This window comes from Melanerpes formicivorus, unplaced genomic scaffold, assembly GCF_026170545.1.
Source record: "Melanerpes formicivorus ecotype bairdi unplaced genomic scaffold, bMelFor1.0.p_v2 SCAF_177, whole genome shotgun sequence".
NCBI lineage: Eukaryota > Metazoa > Chordata > Aves > Piciformes > Picidae > Melanerpes > Melanerpes formicivorus.
In genome coordinates, this window is record NW_027142529.1 from 24,300 (window position 1) to 50,228 (window position 25,929).

A 25,929-nucleotide genomic window follows, 5' to 3' on the forward strand; every position below is an offset into this window, starting at 1 on the left:
CTTCCATCGGTGTACCAGTTATGGTCTGCCTTTTCTAGGGGTTCTTCCTTCAGGTCAGGTCTGCTGGAATAAGTGGCCTCAATTGTTTCCAAACAATCATGAATAACTGGTTCTCCATCACCACCCTGGAGGAAAGAGGCTGGATTGACAAAGTTAGCAACTTTCATTTCTACATCATCCTGCTCCACTAGGATGGCTTGGGATTTAAGAAATCGTTGTGGAGACAGCCAGTGTCCTCCCTTGGCTTCTAGAACAGCAGAGCTGGTGTGTGATACTAGGACTGTGATCTTCTGCCCCATTGTGAACTTTCAAGACTCTTGAACATTAATTGCAACTGCTGCCACAGCCCTCAGGCATCCTGGCCATCCCTTGCTTACCTCATCCAGTTGTTTAGAGAGGTAGGCCACCGCCCTTCGGTAGGGTCCTAAGGTGTGTGCTAGGACTCCGAGTGCTATCCCTTGGCTTTCATGGGAATACAATCAAAAAGGTTTAGTGACATCAGGTAGGCCTAGTGCTGGTGCCCTCATCAATTCCTTCTTTAAGGTACGGGAAGCTTGTTCAGCTTCTCCATTCCATTGCAAGTCCTTATCAGTCTCTTTCAGTAATTCACAGAGGGGTTTCACAAGCAGGCCATCAGTATAAATCCACAACCAGCACCACCCTGTCGTTCCCAAAGAGGTTTGGAGTGCCTTTACTGTGTTTGGAAGTGGAATAGAACAGATGGCCTCCTTTCTTTCAGGGCCCAGCACTCGTTGTCCTGCTGTTAATTCATACCCCAAGTAGGTTACTTGCTGCTGTACTCTTTGGCCTTCTGCGGGGAAACTCGGTACCCATGAAGTCCCAGGAACTTCAGCACACTCACAGTCCATCTTTCACATTCCGCTCTGGTCTGGGTGGCCAGCAGGATGTCATCTACATACTGTAGCAGAGCTCCGTTGCCTTCTGGCCTGTTCCACTTCTCTAATTCTTTTGCAAGCTGATTTCCAAAGACAGTAGGGCTGTTCTTAAATCCTTGGGGCAAGACTGTCCAAGTTAATTGACACTTTCGGTTAGTTTCTGGGCTCTCCCATTCAAAGGCAAACAGTGGCTGGCTCTCAGGGGCCAGGGGTAAACAGAAAAAGGCATCCTTTAGATCCAAGACGGTAAACCATTCTAATTCTGTTCTCAATTGAGTCAAGAGGGTACATGGGTTTGCCACCACAGGATGGATATCCTTTGTTATGGTATTTATAGCCCTTAGGTCCTGCACTAACCGATACCCTCCAGCTGGTTTCCTTACAGGTAAAATTGTAGTATTGTAAGCTGATTCACACTCTGTTAGCAGCCCATACTTTAAGAATTTTTCTACACTAGGCAAAACTCCTTCCCTATCTTCTTTCCTTAAAGGATATTGTTTTAATCTAACAGGTTGAGCTCCAGGCTTAAGATCTATTATCACAGGTAGGGCATTTTTGGCCCTTCCAGGCTGCTCAGTGTCCCAAACCCCAGGATATACTTGATCTTTTATGCTTCCTCTTATTCTGTTTTTCTCTTGTTGAGGGCTCATTAATGCAAGACTTAAAACCTCAACCAACTGTTCCTCCCTTACTCTGAATTCTGCCTTCCCCTTATTAAATTTAATTTCAGCTCCCAATGCTTCCAACAAATCCCTCCCCAGCAATGACTTTGGGGCATTTGGCATATATAAAAACTTATGTAAGCCCCAAGTTTTATCATATTTATATTTAAGTGGTTTAAAAAATATGTGCCTTCTCAGTTTGACCTGTAGCCCCTACCACAGAAACACAGCTCTCATCCAGAGGCAGCAGTGCTTGATTGAAGACTGAAAAGGTTGCTCCTGTGTCAACTAGGAATTCCAGTTTATTTTCTTGTTCCCCTAACTTCATTATAACCAGAGGATCTGCTAGGGTATTTATAGTCTCCTCCGCTCCTCCCTAATCATCCTCTTCTAGTTGTGCCTGTATTCTGTTTCTCTTGTTCCTCTCTGGACATTCTCTTTTCCAGTGTCCCTTCTTTCTGCAAATCGCACACTGATCCTTTTCCAACCGCACTCTATTAGTCCCTTTAGTCTCCTTACTTTCCTGCAAAGCTGCTACCAACATTCTCTTCTCTTTTCTCCTACTTTCTTCTTCCCTGTTAGAAAATACTCTCCATGCTACATCCAAAAGTGCCTCTAAATCCCTTCCCTGCGGGGGTGACAACTTTTGCAGCTTCGTTTTGCTATCACTAGCAGATTGCCCAATAAATAGGTGTGGCAATGCCAGCGACGAGCAGTGTGAGCAATCTGGCAGTGCAGGCCTAGAGCCTGACATGGTGGTAGGCCATGCTCAGCATAAATGCAGAGCCAGCTAGCAGTGTAGCAAAACAGTGCTGTGCCTGCAGCATGTAACTAAAACAAGACACTGGTAGCTATAAACATGGACAGTTATCTTGGGACAACAGGACATGCACCTGCATCAACAACCTCGTTGTGTCATTAGTAGTTGGACCAATAATCTGTAATAGTGCAATGTGTGGTCATCATAGGGAACCAATGAAGCCATGCCAACAGGGCACTCCGAGTTTATATAAGTTGTAGCAGTTGCCTTGCTATGCACTTCTGCCTTTCCTGTCTCCTGTTTCTTCTACACTTTACAGTGCTATACTTGCACTACAGGCCTGCTCTACAGGCCTGCACCTCAGGCCTGCACCATCGGCCTGCAACACTGAAACAATAAAGGAACAATACTCGATCATATTGGTCAGCCGTATTGATTCCCATCTCCATCACCCTGATAAATAGGGATACCAGTTGTTGTATACCTACTTCTGATCCGGGGTCAAGAGAGGTGTTTTTCCTCATGACTTCCCTCAGCTTATCTAAGAATTCTGAGGGTGATTCACCAGGTCCTTGTCTGACTGAGTATAACACAGACCAGTTAATTGCTTTCGGAATGGCTTTTTCTGTTCCCCTGGCTACAAACTCCCGGTATTCCTCCGATCTAGTCCTTTGCAGGGCATTGTTTGTATTCCATTCCGGATTTTGGAGTGGAAATACATCTCCAATGTTTGCCCCCCCTCCCCGGGTTTGAATTCTTTCTGTTGCAAGCTCCAATCCATGTTTTTCAATTCATTGTTTCTCTGTTTCAGTCATTTGTTCTAATAATAACTGGATATCCTCTGTCCCAGTCTGGATTGTGCTGCCTAACCGTGAATCGAAAATGTGTAGCTGTCCCTGTGGGATCGTTACGATAATTTTTAGCCTTTTCTCTCCAACTATCCAAATCATGACTTGTAAAAGGCACCTTAATCCAGACTGGGTCCCCCTCAGGCCCTACTGCTTGTCGCAGGGAGGCTTGAATGAGTACCTGGGAAGCCGGGGCATTTGCTTGCTGTCCTCAGGTCCTTCTTGCCACTGGGCTTCCCTGAGCATAGCTCTGGGAACTGACTCCAGTATCACTCTCTGAATTGCTGCCACTCCCAGAACTTCCTACATTATTTTCCAAACTCTCTGTCACTATCTCTTGCAATTTTCCTGGAGATTGATACAATTCAGGCAGGTCTTTTAATTCCTCAAGTTTCAGACACCTCTGCCCTATGCTGCACGCAGAGCAACACCTTTTCAACTGTGTCTGCCTCTTATTCTTGGCCTTGTTTTCTTTTTCAAGGGCCAAACCCATTGGATCTGAGGGAGCTCTAACACCACAGTCCCTTTGAAACTCCGGATGCTCTCGGAGATAGACAAACATATCAGCATCTATTGTCTCATCCCATTTCTTTTCTCTTCTTAAAAACAACATCAATTGCAGTAAAGTATCATACTCCAGACTCCCATTTACAGGCCATTTCTCTCCACCATCTAACTTATATAATGGCCACCACCAGGCACGAAATTTAATTAGAGTCTTTTGATTTGTTGACCCTCCTGGGGGGCCTCCAATTTCCCCCCAGTGGGCAAGTATACAACCAAGTGGGCTGTGTCTTGGGATCTCACTACTTTGTCTCCCTCCCATTTTACACAACACAACACAGTACTTTCTTTTTACAGCACCCAGAACACAAAACAAATACAACTACAACAATAATGACCGGTCCTTAGCACACAGTTATTGGCCACACACACTCAGCCACACATTCAAAACCTCTCGTACTTTATGTTCTTTAGGGACCCTCTTGGCCTCTCACACACTTAAACGATACTTATAATTCCCTTTGGGACCCCCCTGGTCCCACACGACAAACAATGTTCATAATACATAAACAATGCTTATAGTTACCTTTGGGACCCCCCTGGTCCCACACTACAAACAATGTTCATGATACATAAACAATGCTTATAGTTACCTTTAGGACCCCCCTGGTCCCAACCCAAGAGCTCTTTTACCTAGGGGTGCAATAAATGCCTCTCTCCCGCGCAGGGCGTCCCCTCACGACCTACAGAGTTACCCCTTTTATAGAAGCATACCTTCTCTGTGCTGGCAGTCTTGTCTGTTCCTGCAGCTATCTGATGAGCAGCGGAGCTCTCCTCGAGAGTTTCTCGGCGGGCCCTGAGAGGTCCGGCTCCTCAGCAGGTCCTGCAGCCAAACAGAGTCGTCCTGCCGCGGTCGCCAAATTGACTTAGAGAAAGACACAGAAGAGACTCAGTAAGTTTCTTGTATCATGCTTCTGTTCTGGCCCCTGACACAGGTAGAATCATTTCAAAAGACCTGTGTGTCTTCAGAGAGCTTTGGGCAAACTTTTATACAGAAAGTTATCTGTCTATAATGACAGAGGTCCAGATGCTTCCTATCTATACAAAGCTTATCTAGCCAAAACTAGCAGAAGTATACATATCATGCAGGTGTCCTTCATCTTATACAAAAGATCATCTTGTCCAAGACTAACAGAAGTGAATCACTGACAAATCCTGTTACTCCTTATCTACCCAAAGGCTGTCTGCCAACCCCTCTCCCCCTCCCTGCATTCCAGCATTTCAGCTAACAAGCGGAAAATTCTTATCAACTCTGTTATTCTGTTAATGAGACTTTTCTGTTCATCACTGGAGCAGGGAGAGAGAAGGGCAGCAAAGCTGGTGAGGAGATTGGAGAGCAGGTCTGGTGAGGAGAGGCTGAGGGAGCTGGGATTGCTTATTCTGAAGAAGAGAAGGATGAGAGGAGACCTCATTGATCTCTACATGGACCTGGAAAGAGATCAGAGTGAGGCCAATATTGGCCTCTTCTCCCAAGTAACCAATGACAGGACAAGAGGAAATGCCCTGAAATTGTACCAGGGGAGATTTAGGTTGGAGAGGAGGAAAAATTTAGTTGCTTCAAGAGTGTTCAGGCATTGGAGCAGGCTGCCCAGGGGGGTGGGAGAGTCACTGTCCCTGGATGTATTCCAGAAATGAGTAGAGGTGGCACTCTGGGACATGGTCTGGTGGTCATGGAGATGTGGGTAGAAGGTTGGACTTGATGATCTTGGAGGTCTTTTCCAACCTTAGGGAGTCTGTCTGTGAAACCCTGTGGCAAACCAGCAGCACTCAGGGGCTGAGAACACAACTCCCACTGGGATCCATCCCCAGGGCTGAAGTCTCCTCCTAAGGCAGCTCTGAACCCTCAGCTGCAGTCCAAAGGCTCTGCTTCGAGCAGGGCAATGTTCCTCCTGTCAACAGCTGCCAGCTGAATTTGGGGGTTTCCCAACCCAAACTCTTCTCTGATTGGATCAACTCTGCCAGGAGCAGCAGGTTCCACAGTCCTGATGCTTCACATCTCAAACCCCCCAAATTCTATAGCTGCAGCTCAGGGGAGCTGACAGCTTTGTGCCTCTGGATTCCTGCTTCAGCACTTGGAGAAGATTTTAACACTTTCCAAACTATTAGAACCTCCTAAACCTCCCTAAAGATGCTTCAAAAGCTCTGTTTGAGGACTTGAGGATTTTAAGGAGTTTTCTTGGGCACTCAAAATGCTTTGTAAAAAATGGCTTAGAAATGATGCAAATCTCTCTGAAAATCATTCAAAGGGCCTGAAAAGAATCAAAATCTTGTAGAAAAACATCAAAAATGGCCAAAAAATAATCAAAATGTCTTCAAAACTCACTAAAAGGACCTGGAATGAGTAAAGATACTTCAAAAATCATTGAAAGGGCCTGGGGATAATGAAAATACCTCAAAAATCATTAGAAAAATCCTAAAAATGGTATAAATATCTCCAAAAAATCATTAAAAAGGCCTGAAAACGATGAAAATGTCTTCAGTAATGATGAAAAAGGAGATGAAAATACTCAAACTATCTTCAAAAGTCATTCAAAATGCCTGAGGCTAAGCAAAATCTCCCCAAAACCCATTAAAATCAGCCCAAAATGAGGAAAATAGCTTCAAAAGGAAGGAAAAGGGGCTGGAAATAATCCACAGAGCTTCGGGAAATGATTAAAAGTGCCAAAACGAATCCAAACCAATTCCAGAACCTCATCCCCATGGCTGCCAAGCTCCTGCAAACTGATTCTGCAGAGCTCTCAGCCAGGCTCTGGCTTCTTGCAGTCTTCAACATCCTTCAGAAGTGCTGCAAAAGGCTGAAAACTGCCGGAAAAGTCCTCAGCACCTGCTGGAAACTCTGGAAGGCGACAGAAAAACTCTTCCCGAGCCGTTCAGATCCCCTGGAGCTGCCCCAAGCCCCTTCGGGAGGCATCGAAATCTCTTTGCAAGAGTTTGGGAGAGGCTGGGAGGAGGTTTTGGGTTCCCAACCCTGCAGAGAATCCTCAGTGAACAAAATCCTCCAGAGCTCTTGGAAACCTCTGCGCAACCTTCCCGAGCTGAGCCAAAGCTCCTGGGAGCTGTGCGCAGCTGCTGGGTCAGAGCTGTTGCGGAGCTGCTGTGCCCCAGCCCTGCCCCCGCAGCGCAGCTCAGCCCAGACGGCGCCGCCCTGGCTGAGAGCTGCACCTCCCGGCATGCCCCGCGCGGAGCCAGGGCCGCAGCTCCCCGCTGGGACTTGGAGGCGTGGTTGGGGTAATCCGGCGCCTCTGATTGGCTGCGGCTGCCCGGCCGTGGGCGGGGCTTCCTCTGCGGCCCCAGCCCCCGCCTGGGCTGGGCTGCAACGTGGGCGGTTCGGGGCCTCCATTGCATCGCTCTGTGGTCGCCCAGGCTGCCAGGAGGCTGCAGGGGACGGCAGTCGGCAGCTGCCTCTGCTCCGAGCTCTTGGTCCTTCCTCTTCCTGCTGCTGTGCGCCCCTTTGGCCTGGGCTGTGGGGTAGGTGTGGGCAGGCGCGGGGCAGAGTGGGGGCTGCTGGGGTGGGGATCCCTTGGGGCTTGGGGGAGCGGCTGGTGGGGTTGGGATTGGGCTGCCGTGGGGCTGAGGGCTGTGTCCTGGAGCTGGGCTTGAGGAGGGCTCGGTGAGGTGTGGGGCTGGTGTGGGTGGGGCTGTGGGGGGTGGTTGTTGGGGGCTGTGGAGTTGTGGGGGCGTGTGTGAGGTTGGGTGGGGGCTTGGGGTGGGAGAGGGGCGTGTGAGGGGCTGGTGAGGAGCCCGTGGGGCTGTGTGGGTTTGGGGGTAGGAGTTGGTGGTGGTGGGGGAGGCTGTGTGTGGGTGTGGTGTGGGTCGGGGTGGTGAGGCTTGGAGTGGGGAGTGGTGGGGTGGTGCGAGGGGGTGGGTGCGGTTGTGGGGAGCTGTGTGTGGGGCTGGGTCGGGGTGGGTGTGTTTGGGGGTTCCTTGTGGTGCTGTGCTGCTGCCTCCCCCTGGTGGGGGCAGCTGCAGGCCCCCTTTGGCTGCTGCTGTGTTGCAGGCGGAGCCATTGGTGGGCTGCAGGGGCTGTCCCTGGCCCTGTGTCCCTGTGTCCCTGTGCTGGGGGCTGGGCTGGCAGCAGAGCTGAGGTGGCAGCGGCGCTGTGGGGGCTGCTGTGTGCAGGAGAGGTGGTGGTGAGCGTGGGGTGTGGCTTGCAGCAGAGGCTGCTGTGGGGGTGTGTGGGGGAGCCCTGGGGGTTTGGAGGCTTTGTGCTGGCAGGTGCCGGGCGGCTGCTGTGCTGAAGGGCAGCGGCTGGGCTGAGGGCCAGGCGCGGGGGGGAGCTGTGGGCAGGCTGTGTGCTGGGTGCCGTGGGGGTGTCAGGCGTGGGTGCTGTGCTGAGCCTGAGCTTGGGAGCGCCTGGGGCTGGTGGTAGCTGCTCTTTGCTGTGCAATGAGATGGGAAGGGAAAGAAATGATTTCTGTAAGTCAGCAAAGCAATTGCAGTGCTCTGCAAGTCTAGAGCTCCCTGCAAGGAGGCTGCAGTGAGGTGTGGGCTGTGCTCTTCTGCCTGGTTTGAGGTGCTAGAAAGAGAGAAAGTGGCCTGAAATTGTGCCAGGGAGGCTTAGGTTGGAGAGGAGGAGTTCCCATGCTGACAATGTTGGAAACAACTATCAGATGTAGTCACCCAGACTGGTGGCTGCCAAATCCAATTCCTTGAATCTTCCCCAAATAGCAGGGTCCTCATCTGGCCTTGGGGGCAGCTGGGTGCATCTCCAGCAGTTAGAAAGATTAGTTTGCAAAGCCAGTTCCTGTCTAACATTTCAGTACCTATTTCCTTCCCATCCCTCAGCAGTGTTCACCAACAAACAGGCCACAACTATCGATGCAGCTTGAGCTGCAGGGGGCCCTGGGATTGGAGTTTCCATTCCCCACTGAAGCCTTCTTGCCTGGGGTGTGGTGGATCCAGGCAGCTGGTTCCTTGGTTTCAGTGGCTGTGAAGGCTGTCAGCAACACCTGATATGGTCCTGTCCCCTTGGGCTGCAGAGTGGTCTCTGAAAGAGATCTGACATGGACATAGTCTCTGGGTTCCACATCAGGGCCTGGTCTGTCTAACCCTCTCACCTGGGTTGCAGTCACGTGGTTGGTAGCAATGCTCAGGCTCTTACCAATCTGCTGAACTTCCTTGTTCAGCATTGCCTCTCTGAATGGCCCTGGTTCAGAGGGGTCCATAGCTCCTACTGCATGAGGCCTTGCAAACAGGATTTCAAATGGGCTCAACCCCTCCTTTGTCCTTTGCTTGGTTTGAATTGTCAGCAGGGCTCTTGGTGATGCTTGTGGCCAAGGGAGGTTTGCTTCCTGCCCAGTTTTGACTGTCTGGGTTTTGATTAAATGGTTCATTTTCTCCACTTGCCCACTGGAATGTGGATTATAGGGGCTGTGGAGTTGCCAATCCATCCCTAAGGTTTTACTTACTTGTTGTAGCACCTTGGCCACAAAATGAGGTCCTGTGTCTGAGGAAACAGCAGCAGGTGCCCCAGAGCAAGGCATTGCCTCTTGTAACACTGTTGGAGTAACCCCTGGAGCTTTGTTTGTGCCACAGGGAAATGCTTCCTGCCAGCCAGCGGAGGTGTCAGTGAGCACCAACAGGTACCTGGATCCCCCTTTCTTGGGAGCTCAGTGACATCCATTTGTTGTCCTGGATCATTTCCTTTGCTAATCTGTGCCAGCCTAACTCCTCTCCTTACCCTGGGGTTAGCTTTCAGGCACTCCTCACACTTGCTTACCAGCTCTCCTGGGGTGGATAATTCTTGTGCTAGACACTCCTGAACCAAGTTTCCACACAGGGCTTCCACTCCCCAATGAGTCTTTGCCTGTTGCACCTGAACAGAAGCCCACAGGTTTGTAGGTGTGATTAACTTCCCATCTGGTGTCCTGGCCCAGCCCTTTCCTACCCTAGTCCCTAAGAGGTCTTTGATTCATTTCTGCTGCTCAATTGAGAGTTTACCATTGGGATCAAACTCTGCCTCTTCCTCCCCTCCCTGGCTACCCTTTGAGCTGTTTGTCTGCCAGTCCATTGCTTCTTTCTTGACTGGTGTTCTCCTGGTGTGCTTTGCAGTGCGTTGTGGCTGCTTTGCTTGGCTTTTGCCCTGCTGCCAGCAGCCTCAGTCTCTCTTCCCCATGTTTAATACCTGTTCCTTGAGTTGACAACAGTCCTGGTTCTTCCCACATGGCTCCATGTGCCACCCCAAAGGCTTACTTGGAGTCAGTCCATATGTTTGCACATTTCCTTTGGGAAAGCTCAGGGGCTCTGATTAGAGCTGACATTGCCATGCCTGTGACATCCCAGTTCACTCAGCCTGACCTGATCCAGCAAGAGCCTGCACCTGGCAGCTGCAGCATTTTGTGATGTCAAACATGGCTGCTTCAGTGGGAGGTTAGGGGCGAGCAGCATCTGTGGGCAGCAGTTTAGGGTGCCTCAGGGGCCTGAGCTGGTGTTAGAGCAGGAGCAGCCCCTGGCATGTTTGTCCCAGTTGGGTGACTTTTTGAGAGGCCAGAGGCATTCAGGTGACATTTGCCCTTCCTTGTAGCATCCCTCCTGGCTCTGCCTGAGTCGGTGTTGCGGCAGCCTGGGGCTGGCTTCTGCAGCATTTTGTGACATCACAGGTGGCCATGTCAGTGGTCCATCTGGGGCAAGCATCCTCTTTGTTCAGTGATTTAGGGTTCATCAGGGGCCTGAGTGGTTGGGAGGGCAGGAGCAGGCCCTGTGCAGCTTCTAATGTCATCCTGTCAGCGACATTGGGAATCAAACTCCTGCAGGCTGGGTTTGGCACTAGCAAGCAGCCATTGCTAGAGTACAGAGCTGCACAAGCTGGGGTGCTGAGGGCATTGCCACAAAGACAACACACAGCTGAAATTCCTGGTGGATGCTGATCCAGTGCAGGGCATGAGCTATGCCTGATGGCAACACCTGCTGAGGCTCCATTGGTCAGTCTCTTGCTGGCTTCCATTCAAGCTCCAGCTGCTGTTCAGTTCCCTGTGTGTGTACAGGGGGTGGGTGGTTTATTCTGGGCAGGGGTCTCCCAGCTAGGAGCTGTGCTTTGTAGCATGATAATGAGGCTGGTTTAGTCCAGGACACTGCTTCCCAGGCCAAAGCTGACTGCATGTCATGGTTACTGGGATGAATTATCAAATACGAAGTATTAATAATATGAATTATTTATTACTATTGACATTATCAACCTTTCAACACTCCATATGCACATGCAGTTTCTAGTGTGTGGTCATGGCTATAATTCCATAAAGTGCTGCAGTTTGAGATTTGGAACCAAATTAGAAAACTGAAAAAGAGCTTTTCAGTGAGAGAACTGGGGTGCAGTCTGCCCTTTGGCCACAAGGGAGCGACTCAACAAGACACCTGGCAGCTGAATACAGCTGGTGAGGCTGGGTGTCAGGCACAAACAATTCAAAGAACCTGTCAAAGAGGCTTGAACCAATTTTCACTCACCAATTATGGCTCAATGCATTACCTGGGGTGCTGCTTTACAACCCACAGGTGACAATGCCTCATGGGCTGAAGTGCAGGGACTTCAAACAGAACCCAAATGGATGTTCAATGTGTGAGCACTGAAAAGAGAGAGAGAAGCAGAATCAGTGAGGGATGGAAAGGACCACAAGGATCATCTAGCTCCAACCCCCCTGCCCTGAGCCTCCTCTTCTCCAGGCCAAACAATCCCAGCTCCTTCAGCCTCTCCTCACAGGGCTGTGCTCCAGACCCCTCCCCAGCCTCGTTGCCCTTCTCTGGACACGTTCAAGAGTCTCAATGTTCTAATGCAGCCTTTGCCACATTCCACCCCCTTGACTTTGGGCAAAGAAAGACCTCAGGCATAAATTCCCCCTATTAAGGTTTATCCCATGTGGGTTAGGTTGTCTCACACAAGCACAGTGAGTTACATGTACCACATGCACTGTATGAGCAGGACACAAGCATGTAAAGCATACAACCATACTCTAACCAGAGTGTACTGCAAAAGCAGTGTGGAGCAGTGTTTGCTCTGAGCCCAGTATTGGTACTTATAGTTTCCACCCCCTGACCAGTGATGGGTCTGTCTGCAGTGTGACAATGAAGCACTTAAAGTGTCCATGGAGCTTTGTCATTTCCTGTCCCCTTGCTGGAGAGAGGATCTGTGGCTGTGACATGATTCCCTCAACAGGGAGGTGAGGGAGGAGCCACTCCCTTGCTGAGTGGAGCTGGTTAAGCTGGAGCTGAAGCTGGAAGAGCTGAAGCAGTGAGTGAAGCAGGAACTGAAGCAGCTGTGAAGGCTGGAGCTGGGCTGCTGTCTCAGCTCTGGCTTCTGTTGAGGCTGCTTTTGTGGAGTTGCTTTTCCTGTTTCCAGCTGCCAACACATTCATTCTTCCTATCCCTGCATAGTTTATGAGCAGAGGAACCTGGAGGTACATGTTACTCCTTCCTCTAGTCCTGCAGCTGAGAGCTTCTAATCAAACACAAATGATTCCCAGTCAGCCCCAGGCAGCTGGGTACTTCTAATCAAACTTCAGTTAACCCTTTCCTACTACAGCCCCTCAGTTCAAGAAGGACCTCAGGGAACTGCTTGAGAGAGTCCAGCACAGAGCCACAGAAATGATTAAGGGAGTGGAAGATCTTCCTTAGAAGGTGAGATCGAGGGAGCTGGGGCTCTTCAGCTTGGAGAGGAGGAGACCAAGGGGTGAGCTCATTGATGTTTATAAATATGTAAAGGGTGAGTGCCCAGAGGCTGGAGCCAGGCTCTGCTGGGTGATGCCCAAGGACAGCACAAGGGGCAGTGGGTGGCAGTTGAGGCAGAGGAAGTTCCATGGAAAGAGGAGGAAAAAAATGTCACTGTGAGGGTGACAGAACCCTGGAACAGGCTGCCCAGGGGGGTTGTGGAGTCTCCCTCTCTGGAGATATTGGAGACCTGCCTGGATGAGTTCGTGTGTGATCTGCTATAGGTGATCCTGCTCTGCAGGGGGGTTGAACTGGACAGTCTTTTGAGGTCCCTTCCAGCCCCTAACATTGTGTGACTCTGTTACTGCTTGGTATGCAAAGTCAGGCAGTCATTTCTTCACTCCTAACTTTACATGTGAAGCTAGAAATTTACCATTCCTTTATCTCCATGCTCCTGTTACCTTTTGGGAATAAGGAGTGCTTACCCAGGTGTGATACCACCTCCCACTCCCCACCCCTGGCTGTGAAATCTGGAACCTTTGTTAACCCTTTTCCTTCTGACAAAACCTTGCGTGTGTCCTTTTAAGCTTCCTCCTCTTACCCCTGAAAGTTTCATCTTGTAAAGCATCTTCTAATCCTCCATCAGGATGAAACTGCAGTCAAGGCCTGGGAGAAGATACCTGGAGTCCCCTCTTTCATGGGCCTGCCCTGCAGATGTCTACTGGAGGTTATCTGCTTGAGAAGGAGCTGCATCTCTAGTGAAGACATCCATCCCAACTTCAGGAGCACTGCCTGTCTGCTGTGCCTGTGCTGCTGGTCTTTGAAGCTGCCTGCAGCAAGGCCTGTCTCTCCTGTAGGACTGTGGGCAGTGCGAAGCCACCCCATGTAGATCAGTCCTTTTGTCTGAGCCCTTTGCTTCTGTGTGGGTGGGGCCCTGTCATTCTTTCTCCATCACCCCTGCCCCTTTGGGAAGGGCTTGCAGATCTGCCCAGTTGAACAGAACTCCCCTGCTCTCATCAGAATAGAGTTGGGTTGGTGGGAGGGGGTTGGGAGGGTTGGGCTTCTGGGTCAGCACCATCACCTCCTTTATCTGAGGTGGGGGAGATCAGAAGGCGGGGACTGGGCCAGGAAATGACCTGCCACTGCTGCTGGGCTCAGGATCAAGGTAGATGACCCCCACTAAAAAGCTACCAGGGGCTTCAGCATAGGAACTCAGTGTCTGACCCCCCACACCCAGGCAAGTGTTGGGTGTCAAAGGCTATTTCCGTGTCCAGACACACAGAGAGTCCACTCATCTGTCTCTCTCTTATCACTTGGTCCCTGGGGCCTTGACTGAGGGCACAGGGGTTCCCCTTCCCCCTCCACCATGACCACCCAGAAGAACCTGGATAAAAGCCTGAAGGAGAAGAATCACCTGGCAAAGTTGGAGGATCTAAAGTGTAGACCCAAGGAACAAAAGGAGGAAGACAAAACTGATGAAGACAAAGAGGAGGAGGAAGAAGATGAGGAGGAGGAAGAGGAAGAGGAGGAGGAAGAAGAAGATGAAGAAGACGAGGAGGAAGAGGAGGAGGGAAAGGAGGAAGATAAGGATGATGACAAGTACAAGAAGGAGTATGATGAGGACGAGCAGGGGAAGGAGAAGGACAAAGCTGCATTAGCCCCCTGTGTGCCATCAAAGCAGCCAAATCAGTGCCCTGAATGTGGACACAGCTCCCCACCAAGCTCAGAGCCGATGAAGCACTGCTGCCCGCACCGTGGTGCCCAGCCCTTTGTCTGTGGTGACTGTGGCAAGAGCTTCAGGTTCAGCTCCAACCTCACCCAGCACCACTGTGTCCAGCCCGGGAAGAGGCCCTACATCTGTGCTGGCTGCGGGAAGAGCTTCACTCGCAGCCTGGCACTCATTGCCCACTGGCATGGCCACGCTGGGAAGAAGCCCTTTGCCTGCACCGACTGTGGCAAGAGCTTCCACCGTGGTTCCAACTTCCTCCAGCACCGCCGTGTCCACAGAAGCGAAACCCCACACGTCTGTTGTGACTGCGGCAAGAGCTTCCAGGAGAACTCGATGCTCATCGCCCACTGGCACATCCAAACCAGCCAGAAAGCCTTCAGCTGCAGCGACTGCGGCAAGAGCTTCAAGATGAGCTGCCAGCTCTTCCGGCACCGCCGCGTCCACACTGGAGAGAAACCCTACTGCTGTGCGGGCTGTGGCAAGAGCTTCTGCTGGAGCAGAACCCTCATTACCCACTGGAATGCCCACAGTGGCAAGAAGCCCTTCGCCTGTACTGACTGTGATAAGACCTTCAGCCATGTCTCCCAAGTCTCACAGCACCGCTGTGGCCACACCAGCAAGAAGCCATGCAATCCAGGCACCTCCAGTGAGAGTCTGAGCCACAGGGCAGACCACAACCTCAGTAATGACCTCTCCGAGGGTCACAAGCTGCACAGCAGAGAGAAGCCAGCAGCCACTGAAGTCATCTCCAACCCCTGCAGCAAGTGCCAGCAGAGCTTCGCCAGGCGCTCAGACCTGGTGAGGCACATGCGGATCCACACTGGGGAGAAGCCATATGTCTGTGCTGTCTGCGACAAGAGCTTCAGCCAGGCCTCCAACCTCACCCGACACCACCGGATGCACACAGGGGAGAGACCGTACCGCTGTGCTGACTGTGGCAAGACCTTCAGCTCCAGCCATGCCCTCACGCAGCACCACCACACTCACAGCGGCAGGAAGCCATACCGCTGTGCTGACTGTGGCAAGAGCTTCTCTACGAGCTCCACCCTCCTCCAGCACCACCTCATCCACACTGGGGAGAAGCCCTACCACTGCACTGCCTGTGGCCAGAGCTTCAGACATGGTGCCACCCTCAGAAGGCACCTCGATGTCCACACTGGCAAGAAGGCTTTCACCTGTGCCGACTGTGGCAAGAGCTTCAGCCAGCGCTCCCAGCTGCTCTGCCATCGCCGCATCCACGCCGGCCAGAAGCCCTACGTCTGCAGTGACTGCAGCGTTTCACTCACAGGGCCTCCCTCAGGCAGCATCGCCTTGTCCACACAGGTGAGAAGCCCTTCCCCTGCACCACCTGCACCAAGAGCTTCCGCTCCAGATCTAACCTCTGCAGGCACATGCACATCCATGCCAGTGACAAGTCTGTGCTGGGGACGCAGAAGAGCACTGACCCCAGCACTGCCAGGGTAAACATCACCCCCATGGGGGACCTATTCCAGCAGATTGAACCAAGATCACCTCATTTGCACCCTGTTTTCTCAGACTCTGGGGGCTCCAGCAGGAACAAACACCCCACTCGCCCCTAAACACCAATTAGGGATGATGAGAATAATTAACAGTGCTGAGTCAGCACAGCCATCACTGCCACTGAAGCTGGACTAAGCTTTGCTGGAATTTGTATGCTTTCTACCCTTTACTTTGGGTTTCCCCAGCTAAATGCTCCTTTCCTTTGCCCCTTGCCCAGTTGTAATGCTAATAACCTCAACAGAATCTTCTCTTCTTTTGGGTTTCTTTTAGACATTCCTCTCCAAAATGCCTAATTCTTGGGGACATTTTTTTCCTAGGCCTGATGCTGGAGCTGTGTGCCCAGTTCAGGGAGGTCTTTGGTGAGCTTTTCATCAGTCTTGATGGTGTCTTGGGGGGGAGGGGGGCGAGTCTCAGAGGCACCTCTGTCTTCATATTTCAGCCCCATCCTGGGCATTTGGTGCTTTGGGGGCACATGTCAACAGAGGCTCCTCAGTTTCCTGAAGATGGGGGTGTCTGTAGCAGGTAGGACATGAGGATGTCCTGCCCTGCCACCACTGCCAGCTCAGCCATGTGTCTCCCAGGGAGTGAAGCATTGTGACGGGGCTGTCACTTCAGAAGTGAACAAATGTCTCACTGTAATCCTGCAACCACACCCAAAAAGGGAGTGGAGTGGCCCCCAGCCCCAGCATGTGCCCTGCAGTTCCCTTGATATGAACTCTGGCCTAGGAGTTATTAAAAAGTAAATAGATTGAGCAGCAGATATTCGTAGTTGTATATATTTATATTCTCCAACCCTCGGACTCTTACCCATTTCTGCTTTTCCATGTGGGTGGAAATGAAGCCACAATCTATAGTCCAAGAGGGATCCAGAGACATCAGGGCCTGGAGACAGATGGGGAGAGAGTCTGGGGCACAGGTTCTTTGCTCCTCTCCCTTTCCATCTGCAGGCAGTAACACTGGCAGAAAGAGACAGACCCATGCTGTGAATCCATGGCTCTGTGGCTGGTGTCACTGCCACAGCTCTGGGGTCTGACAATGGGATGGGCAGCACAGCACCAGGCTTGCTGGGGTCAGATGGGATTCATCTTTCTCCAAGGGAGCAGAGAGTCTTTGCTCAGGAGCTTTCAGGGCTCAGTGGCAGGCCTTTAAACTGGACTTGAAAGAAGAGGGGGACAAGATGAGGCTTGCTGGTGAGAAGCTGTGGAGGGACAAGTCATGATTAGAGAGGGCTAGTGAGGGCTCTTAGGCTCTTGTTCTGAGCTATGCTGGGGACACTGCAGCACATTGAAGTCCTGTGGAGACGAGCCAGGGGCTCCTGGGGATTTGAGTAGGGAAACATTGGTTGAATCTCTGCAGGCCTTTGGAATGGAAGACCTGTGAAGGTCCTTCCTACCCAAAATAGCCTTTGATTCTATGATTGTATGCCATGCAGATGTCCCAGACATATTGGGACCAGTGCTGTTCAATATCTTCCTCAATGACACAGACATATGAGCCAACAATGTCCACTTGCAGCCCAGAAGGCCAATGGCATTGTGGGCTGCATCAAAAGCAGCTCTTCTCTGGTGAGGCTTCACCTGCAGTACTGTGTCCAGCTCTGGGCCCCTCAGTACAAGAATGACATGGACCTGATAGAGAGGGTCCAGAGGAGGGCCACAAAATTAATCAGAGGGCTGGCACACCTTTCTTACAAAGACAGAGAGTTGGGGTTGTTCAGCCTGGAGAAGAGTAGGCTCTGGGGAAACCTTAGTGCAGCTTTCCAGTATCTGAAGGAAGCCTACAACAAATCTGGACAGTGACTGTTTACAAGGGCACGTAGCAGTATGACAAGGGGCAATGGTTTGAAACTAGAGAAGGGCAGATTTAGACTGGATGTCAGGAAGAAAGAAGCTTTTTACTGTGAGGGTGGAAGAATGCTGGAAGTGGTTGTCCAGGGAGGTGATGGGGGCCCCATCTCTGGAGACATTCAAGGTCAGGCTTGATGGGGCTCTGAGACAGCTGATCTAGTTGGGATGTCCCTGTTTCCTGCAGGGGGGTTGGACTAGATGACCTCTAGAGGTCCCTTCCAACCAGTGCATTCTAAGATTCTGTGATTCTAAGATTCTAAGATTCTGTGAAATTGGGCAGAATTTGGTTGGATGTGTTAGAACACTGTTTTGTTATTTTAGCCTATTGTATGCCTTGATGACAGGCATGCCAGCAGAGAATAGCCAATTGAGATGTGACACATGTGCCTGCTCAGAGACTAGAGAACTTTGCTGTATAACATAATAAATGTCTTCCCCTGCTTACACCTTGTCCTGGGTGCTGTGCTCAGGGTGGTGGGACAGCTAGACTACAACAAATGGTTCTTCACCATGAGTGGTGAAGCCCTGGAATGGGTTGTCCAGGGAGGTGGTTGAGGCCCCATCCTTGGAGGTGTTTAAGCCCAGGCTGGATGAGGCTCTGGCCAGCCTGATCTAGTGTGGGGCGTCCCTGCCCATGGCAGGGGGGTTGGAACTAGATGATCCTTGTGGTCCCTTCCAACCCTGAATGAAACTATGAAACTATTAGTTTCGCTCACTCTCGAAATCAAGCATTTTGCTTTTAAGGGCTGTGGAGATGCTCCTGTTTGTCAGTGCCACTAATGGTGGCTATTGGATTAGTCTCTGTGAGATGAATCTGTCTGCCTTTATGCCGGTGACGTTCCCTGATTCGCCAGACGTTATGGATGTGCTATACGTCTAAGATAAGGCGAGGTACACCTGATAGAATAGAATAGAATAGAATAGAATAGAATAGAATAGAATAGAATAGAAGCCAAGAAGGCCAATGGCATCCTGGCCTGTATCAAGAATAACGTGGCCAGCAGGAGCAGGGAAGTCATTGTGCCTCTGTACTCTGCATTGATTAGGCCGCACCTTGAGTCCTGTGTCCAGTTCTGGGCCCCTCAGTTTAAGAAGGACATCGAGACACTTGAACATGTCCAGAGAAGGGCAACAAGGCTGGGGAGAGGCCTTGAGCACAAGGCCTATGAGGAGAGGCTGAGGGAGCTGGGATTGTTTAGCCTGGAGAAGAGGAGGCTCAGGGGTGACCTCATTGCTGTCTACAACTACCTGAAGGTGGTTGTAGCCAGGAGGGAGTTGGTCTCTTTTCTCTAGCAGCCAGCACCAGAACAAGAGGACACAGTCTCAAGCTGCACCAGGGGAAGTTTAGGCTGGAGGTGAGGAGAAAGTTCTTCACTGAGAGAGTCATTCGTCATTGGAATGTGCTGCCCAGGGAGGTGGTGGAGTCACTGTCCCTGAAGGTGTTCAAGAGGGGATTAGACGTGGCACTTGGTGCCATGGTCTAGTCATGAGGTCTGTGTTGACAGGTTGGATTTGATGATCTTTGAGGTCTCTTCCAACCTTGGTGATACTATGACACTGTGGTCCTTTTATCAAACATTTCATCAGCGCACCAGGGTTTTGCAATGGCTCAGGACTGAAGTTCCAAAACACTGGAGGTGACCAGAAGCTCAAACACTGGCCCAGACTTTCCCACATATCCTGCCACTCAGGCAGAATTCTTGGAAGAAATTTGTGATATTGTGACCAAGACCAAGCACAGGTTTAAGAGGCACTGCATCAGGAGCAGTCTGGTGTTGGTGTCCCAATAATAACTGAAACCCTCTAAAGGTGAATAAATGTCCTCTTCCGTTCCATTCATCAGTTGGGTAAGACTACCTATAAATGACGACACAGTACGCAGAAACCAGACTAACCAAATAACCAGTGCAGTAATCCACTTACACCAAACCAAAACAGCAAGCAGAAGACTCGGTATCAGGATAACCTTAAGCCATTTCATCAGGGTGACAAATACATCATCATGAAAGCAACCATGAAACATCATGAAAGAAACCACAGTCATCAAAGGGCATGCAAAACCAAAAAGCTTGTATGAGAGCTTATATAATGCCATCAGAAGAGGTATTGGAGCCAGGAAAGTAAATGTCTTAGCATGAAGGGAAGCATATTCTTTGTGTACTTCATCCTGGCACTCTCTTGCTGAAGTCCAGCTGTCTTAATAAAGACATCAGCTTTGTGCCCCACATTGGTTGCCAAAGGAAAGTAATGGCTTAGCACAAGGGCTAAATTCCACTGCTCGCTCCCCACTCCTGGCTTAGCACAAGGGCTAAATTCCACTGCTCGCTCCCCACTCCTGGCTTAGCACAAGGGCTAAATTCCACTGCTCGCTCCCCACTCCTGGCTTAGCACAAGGGCTAAATGCTGCTGCTCGCTCCCCACTCCTGGCTTAGCACAAGGGCTAAATTCTGCTGCTCCCTCCCCACTCCCCCTCCCATCTACTCTCTCCTCTCCCCTTACCAGGAGATAAGAAAGGGAGAGGGAAAAAAAGGCAAAGGAAAGGTTTTCAGTTGATTTACACAGAACATTTTTCTGCCCTGCTGCAAAGGTATCAGATTATACCAATATGAATAGAGAACAGAAGGAAAAGGGAAAGGAATACTCATCTGAATCCTGTTACAGGCCAAAAGGCAGCAGCCCGCTCAAGGACCAGAAAAAACCCAGTATGTGACCAGTCCCCCCTTTCCAGGGACATAAGTGCGCAGCCACAAATACAGTAGTCATGAATTCTGATAGTGGGGAATATACAGATTATGTGGTTCAAACCACTGCACCCTGCCAGCAGGAATCAGATAACAAGCAAGCAGTGAGTCGGAGAGGAACTTGTGCTTGCTGCTCCACACGAGGACCTTACCAGCTTACAGCAATACTTGACAAAAAACATGTATCCCTGGGAAGGGCAGTGAGCAACCCCCCCTGGCAAGGTAAGGTCATGGCAGTGGCTCTCCAATAACTGTCTCAAGCCCATTACAGAAATTCCAGCGGGACCTTGCAGAGATTGTGTAAGGTTTGTGATAGACACAGGAGCACAAATGTCCATAGGCAGCAGTAAGCCTGCTAGGGACCCAGTCAGCACAGAGAGGAGAATAAAGGAATGAATGATGTTGTGAATGAGTGCCCCACTGCAAAACTCTCATCCTCCCTCCTCTGTGGGAAACAAGGCTAACTGTGGTGGGTTGAAAATTCTCTCCGACATCAATTAGACCAGTTCAGTTAAAAGCAAATGAAGCTGTATTTACAAGCAAAACTACAATCTAAAATATGCAATGCAATGAACATGTACAAAATATACATTATTTACATATATTTACAATTTATAAACACAAGAACCCCTCTGGACAAAACCAGGGGGTTGCCAACAGCTTCTCCCTCCTCCCCGCCCCCTCCCCCCCCTTACAAGGGGCAAGAGAAGAAAGGAGAAAAGCAGAGAGTCACTTGTTAATATCCAGCCAAAACAAAGCAAAGCCCTGAGCCATGTGTGAGGGACAGGATCTCCCTTCCCAGGGGCTGGGGGCCAGGGCTTGGCCCTTTGGCTTGACAAAACCCATCCAGGTTTGCTCAGCATCAGAGCAACCTTGACAATGTCTAGAGCTCCCTGTTGTTGCCCTTGCTTCTGGTTTTCTGCTCTAACGAGGAGAGGCTTTGTCAGTCATGGTCCTCAGTGGGACCCATTAACACTCCAGCAAACTTGGCAGTTTGCATCTGACCTCCCAAGAGTTTTCTGCAGCTTCTTCTCAGTCACTGAGGTTTAGGGACTCCACACCAAAGCCACCAGAGGAGTCATTAAAATGCCTTGGGCTGGTCTTCTGCTGTTGATCTGGTCCAGGCTCCTGGGCTGGAGGGAGCTACTAGCAAATGGGCAGCACTGAAGAGAGACAGCTCTGCCCAGGAGCAGCTCCTCTGCAGAGCATAGCAGGGCTGGGGCCACTGCCAGAGGATCTCAGGGAGACAAGAAAGGCAGAGAGAGCTTCAGAGAAGCCAGGACTGGGAGAGTGTTGAGAGCTCAAAGAGGAGAAACCTTCACAGTCCTGGACGTGGTGAGTCACTGGTGCAGGACAAGGGATTTGCAGTTCCTACAGCTTGTAAAGCTGCTACATCCCACAGCTTCTGGGATCTCTCTTCTACAGAGGAGCAGGAGCAGGAGGTGCTCCGGAATAGAGCTCCCTATCTGTACCATCAGAGTCACAGTACAAGACAGCTGCCTTCTGCTGGGATGACTTCAAGGCTGTGAAGCTGGGAGTGTACAAAGTTCCACCAAAGAGAAGTAATTCTGAGAGAATTTTCTGGGAAATAGCCATGGAATTGTCTCAAGTAATTGTGTCCTAACCTGTGTGATGTCTTCTCCTCTTTCAACAGTCCTCCATGCCCAGAGACAATGTCCAACAGCAGCTCCATCACCCACTTCCTTCTCCTGGCATTCACAGGCTCAAGGCAGTTGCAGCTCCTGCACTTCTGGCTCTTCCTGGCCATCTACCTGGCTGCCCTCCTGGGTAACAGCCTCATCATCACCACCATAGCCTGTGACCACCACCTCCACACCCCCATGTACTTCTTCCTCCTCAACCTTTCCTTCCTAGATCTCAGTTCCATCTCTACCACTCTTCCCAAATCCATGGCAAATTTCCTCTGGGACACCAGGGACATCTCCTATGCAGGATGTGCTTCTCAACTCTTTTTCTTTTCCTTTTTCCTTTCAGCAGAGTTTTCTCTCCTCACCACCATGTCCTACAATCGCTACGTTGCCATCTGCAGACCCCTGCACTATGAGACCCTCCTGGGCAGCAGAGTTTGTTTCCACCTGGCAGCAGCTGCCTGGACCTGTGGCTTTCTCAATGCTCTGCTGCACACAGCCAACACATTTTCCCTGCCCCTCTGCCAGGGCAATGCTGTGGACCAGTTCTTCTGTGAAATTCCCCCAATCCTCAAGCTCTCCTGCTCCACATCCTACCTCAGGGAACTTTGGCTTAGTGCTTTTAGTGCTTTTCCATTTGTGGGATGTTTTGTGTTCATTGTGGTGTCCTATGTGCAGATCTTCAGGGTAGTGCTGAGGATCCCCTCTCAGCAGGGACGTCACAAAGCCTTTGCCACCTGCCTCCCTCACCTGGCTGTAGTCTCCCTGTTTATCACCACTGGCATCTTTGCCTACCTGAAGCCCCCCTCCATTTCCTCCCCATCCCTGGACCTGGTGGTGTCAGTTCTGTACTCAGTGGTGCCTCCAGCAGTGAACCCTCTTATCTACAGCCTGAGGAACCAGGAGCTGAAGGCTGCCCTAAGCCAACTGATCCCTGGATGCCTTCAGAAGCAATAAACTCTTTGTCTTCTCCTGCAGAGCAGTTCTGATGTCACTCAGTGCAGGCCCAGCCTGGCTGCTCGAGTTTTTGGTGGTGATGGTGGATTTTAACTATTTATTACATCATCATCCCCTTCCTAATTCATTCTGCTTTTCTAAGAGTTTTTGTAACAGGACCTCTGCTCCTTCTTTGTTTAAACAAAATAAAGGGCCTTTCAGTAACCTTTTTTTTTCCAGAGGTCATCTCCAAGATAATTCTGGAGATTTACGAAAAGGTTTAGTGTGCAGAGTTGGAGGATAGGAGTCCCAGCACAGCAGCAGTTCCAGGGAGCACCAGCACTTGTTTTCCCAGGGCTGTTCTCTTTCCACTTCCTCACCCTCCTTCAGAAGCCTTGTGTTGGTTTAAGGCCTGAGTGCTCTGGCAGCTTGCTCATGGTTCTACTATGTTTTCAGTCCTGTGACCACAGGCAGGGAAATGGCATAGGAACTTCTCTGACACTTCTGTCCTCCAAAAGAGCAGTTCCACAAAGACAGGCGATCTGCTCAGGGCAGAGTCTGAAGGCCTAGGTCATCTTCCAGATTTTCCCTCAAGAGCATGGCCAAGATACTGTCCCACAGATGACAACACCAGGGAACAGCTGAAGTGTGGAAGTGTGCAGGTATGGGGCACACAGCATTGTCCTCACACAGCCAGGCCACCCAAAAAGAGAGCTGAATGACCAGCAGAGGAGGGTCTGATCTGTGCCTGTGTTCACTGAAAACCGTGGGGAAGCTGTCCCAGTGCAGTCATCCTGGACTAGTCCCTCACAACCACCATTTCCAGCAGTGACCTCTCACCACAGCTTGGAGAGGTTCTTTGTCCCTCCATAGGAGGACATAGAATCAGCAGGTCAGCAGTGCCTGTTTGCATTGCACAGATGAGATGTAAGCATGTATGTGAGGTGAGAGGAACCTGAGTAAGCACAAACACCATCACACATTCCCTTAAGCTTCCATGCCACTGGAGAGCTGAGGAGCCTCCCAGCCTTTGGCAGTAGTAGCAAGAAGCCAGGGAGACTCTCTGACTGCTGCAGTGCAAGTCCTGTATTGAGTGATGGTGAAAGACATCCTCTCTGAGCATCCTGGTGTGCATTAGGAGTCCTTGAGGCCAGTTCAGGTGTGGACATCTGACACAGCCCTGATGTTTCTGTTCTCCAGAACAAACCCCTCTGCCCCTGTGAGATTCATCTCAGGTATCCTGCACAGGCTCATTGCAAATGTTGCTGTCTGCTCATGTTTCCCTTTCTGTGCTGTGCCCTGAAATGTGCACAGAGCCATCAGAGAGGTTCTGGCTCCTTGGAAAAGGCATCTTCAAGAAAGCCAAGAAGGAGCACAGGGCAAAGAGCCAATCTAGTTACAGCAGGACTGAAGGAATGGGTGAGGTGGTTGGTGGGAAGCCAGCTGCTGGATCAAGCCCAGAATCCCAGAATCCATCTGTCTGTGGCAGGTGCAAACTGCTCCCACTCCAGGGCAGAGCCCTGACAGACCTTGAGCCAGACTTGCTGGTGCCCCTCAGTCTGGGACTCACCCTTCCAGTTCATTCAGAAACTGACCCCAGCTCTGACTGGCAGGGACATAAAAGGAGTTCTGCTATGGAGAGAGGCTTGCTGGGCTGCTGGCTGCCTGTTTGCCTGCTGCCTTTGCTTGCTTCTCTCCCTCTCCACACAAAAGCAGCTTGGCAGCCTGGAAAGTCTCCCTTGGGGAATACATATAGCCTAGGTGTCCATGGGAGATCTTTACTTTGTTCCACTGACAGTTTGCACATTTTGGGTCATCTCTCCAAACAGTTTTTCCCAGCCCATGTTCAAACTTGTAATTTTTTTGTGTTGACAATAAATTCACAGTTTTTGCCTTCATAACAACCTGGTTGGAAGAGATCTCAAAGATCATCCAGCCCAACCCTTGGCCCAGCACTGAAGGGTCAACACTAAACCATGTCCCTAAGCTGAAGGTTCAAACACCGCTTGAACACCCTCAGGGATGGTGACTCCACCACTGCCCTGGGCAGACCATTCCAATATTTGAGAATCCTTTCAGTGAAGAAATATTTCCTATGCCTGGACCTCCCCTGCTACAGCTTGGAACCATTTCCCTTGGTCCTCTTACTTGTCATCAAGGAGAAGAGGCTGCCCCCTCCTCGCTCCAACCTCCCTTCAGGGAGCTGTAGAGAGCAATAAGGTCACCCCTCAGCCTCCTCTTATCCAGACTGAACAATCCCATCTCCCTCAGATGATCCTCATAGGCTGTGTGCTTGAGGCCCTTCACCAGCCTCATGGTCCTTCTCTGGATTCATTCCAGGACCTCAATGTCCCTCCTGTAGTGAGGAGCCCAGAACTGAACATAGTACTCAAGGTGTGGCCTCACCAGTGCTGAGTACAGGGGGATGATCACCTCCCTGTCCCTGATGGCCACAGTGTGTCTAATACAAGCCAGGATGCCAAATGTCACCAGGACAGAGTCCTCCTGGCAGCCACTTCCCAGTGGCATCCCTCAGGGCAAGCCTTTGGGCCAGCACTGTGCAGTGTCTGCATCAACTCCCTGCCCTATCTGACCCAGAGCCTTTGCAGCTTGTTTGGGGATGAGGCCCAACTTGGAAGAGCCTTTGAGAGGCCTCATCTGCTTAACACTGCCTTTGGCTGGATTGTTGTCCAACATGATGTGCACTGTTCTCCACCACAAATGCACCAGGACAGAGCCAGCAGCTCCTGTGAGGAAGTTTTCTGCACACAAACCCTAAGTAGGAAATCTGCCAAATGGATTTGATGAAACTTTGATCTGCTCAGGCTCTGGCCACAAGGAGGGTGGTGTTTGGCTATGGCATCATGTGGTCAGTTGTGTCTCAGAAACTCAATTCAGTAGGAAGCCAAAGGCTCTGAAGGTGCTGTGAGGTCACTTCTTCCTGGGGAGGGGATTGGCCAACAGCAGGAACATGTCTGGGAAAGAGGCTGTGAGGTCAGTTGTGTCTGCAGGAGCTGACAGGGCAGCCCTGGGCTCCTGGCTGGCAGATTTGTTTTTCAGCTCCCACCTGGCAGCATCTCTGCTAGGCCAGCAGAAGGCACCTGGCTGGCACAGGGATGGTGAGATGCCCTCTGCCAAA

The 25,929-nt window shown here is 50.8% G+C and overlaps 2 protein-coding genes across 2 annotated transcripts; both read left to right on the forward strand.

Annotated features, from left to right (window-relative positions):
- Positions 1-13,648: 13,648 nt before the first annotated feature.
- Positions 13,649-16,603, forward strand: LOC137457386 (zinc finger protein 345-like). The gene is made up of 2 exons (XM_068169286.1): positions 13,649-15,419; positions 16,565-16,603. The coding sequence occupies exons 1-2, from the start codon at positions 13,734-13,736 to the stop codon at positions 16,601-16,603; spliced, it is 1,725 nt and encodes a 574-aa protein (XP_068025387.1). The 5' UTR covers positions 13,649-13,733.
- A 5,275-nt stretch (positions 16,604-21,878) lies between these two features.
- Positions 21,879-22,790, forward strand: LOC137457391 (olfactory receptor 14J1-like; the record flags this gene model as incomplete). Its single annotated transcript, XM_068169290.1, has 1 exon — positions 21,879-22,790. A coding segment is annotated over exon 1 (912 nt), but the record flags the coding sequence as incomplete, so codon positions are not given.
- Positions 22,791-25,929: the final 3,139 nt, after the last annotated feature.

What these genes read in the sequence shown, in the direction of transcription:
- LOC137457386 (XM_068169286.1), top strand. Translation starts at nt 13,734, where the DNA reads ATGACCACCCAGAAGAACCTGGATAAAAGCCTGAAGGAGAAGAATCAC. An exon ending in GCATCGCCTTGTCCACACAG is followed by an intron (nt 15,420 to 16,564) that starts GTGAGAAGCCCT and finishes TTCCATCTGCAG; the next exon opens with GCAGTAACACTGGCAGAAAG.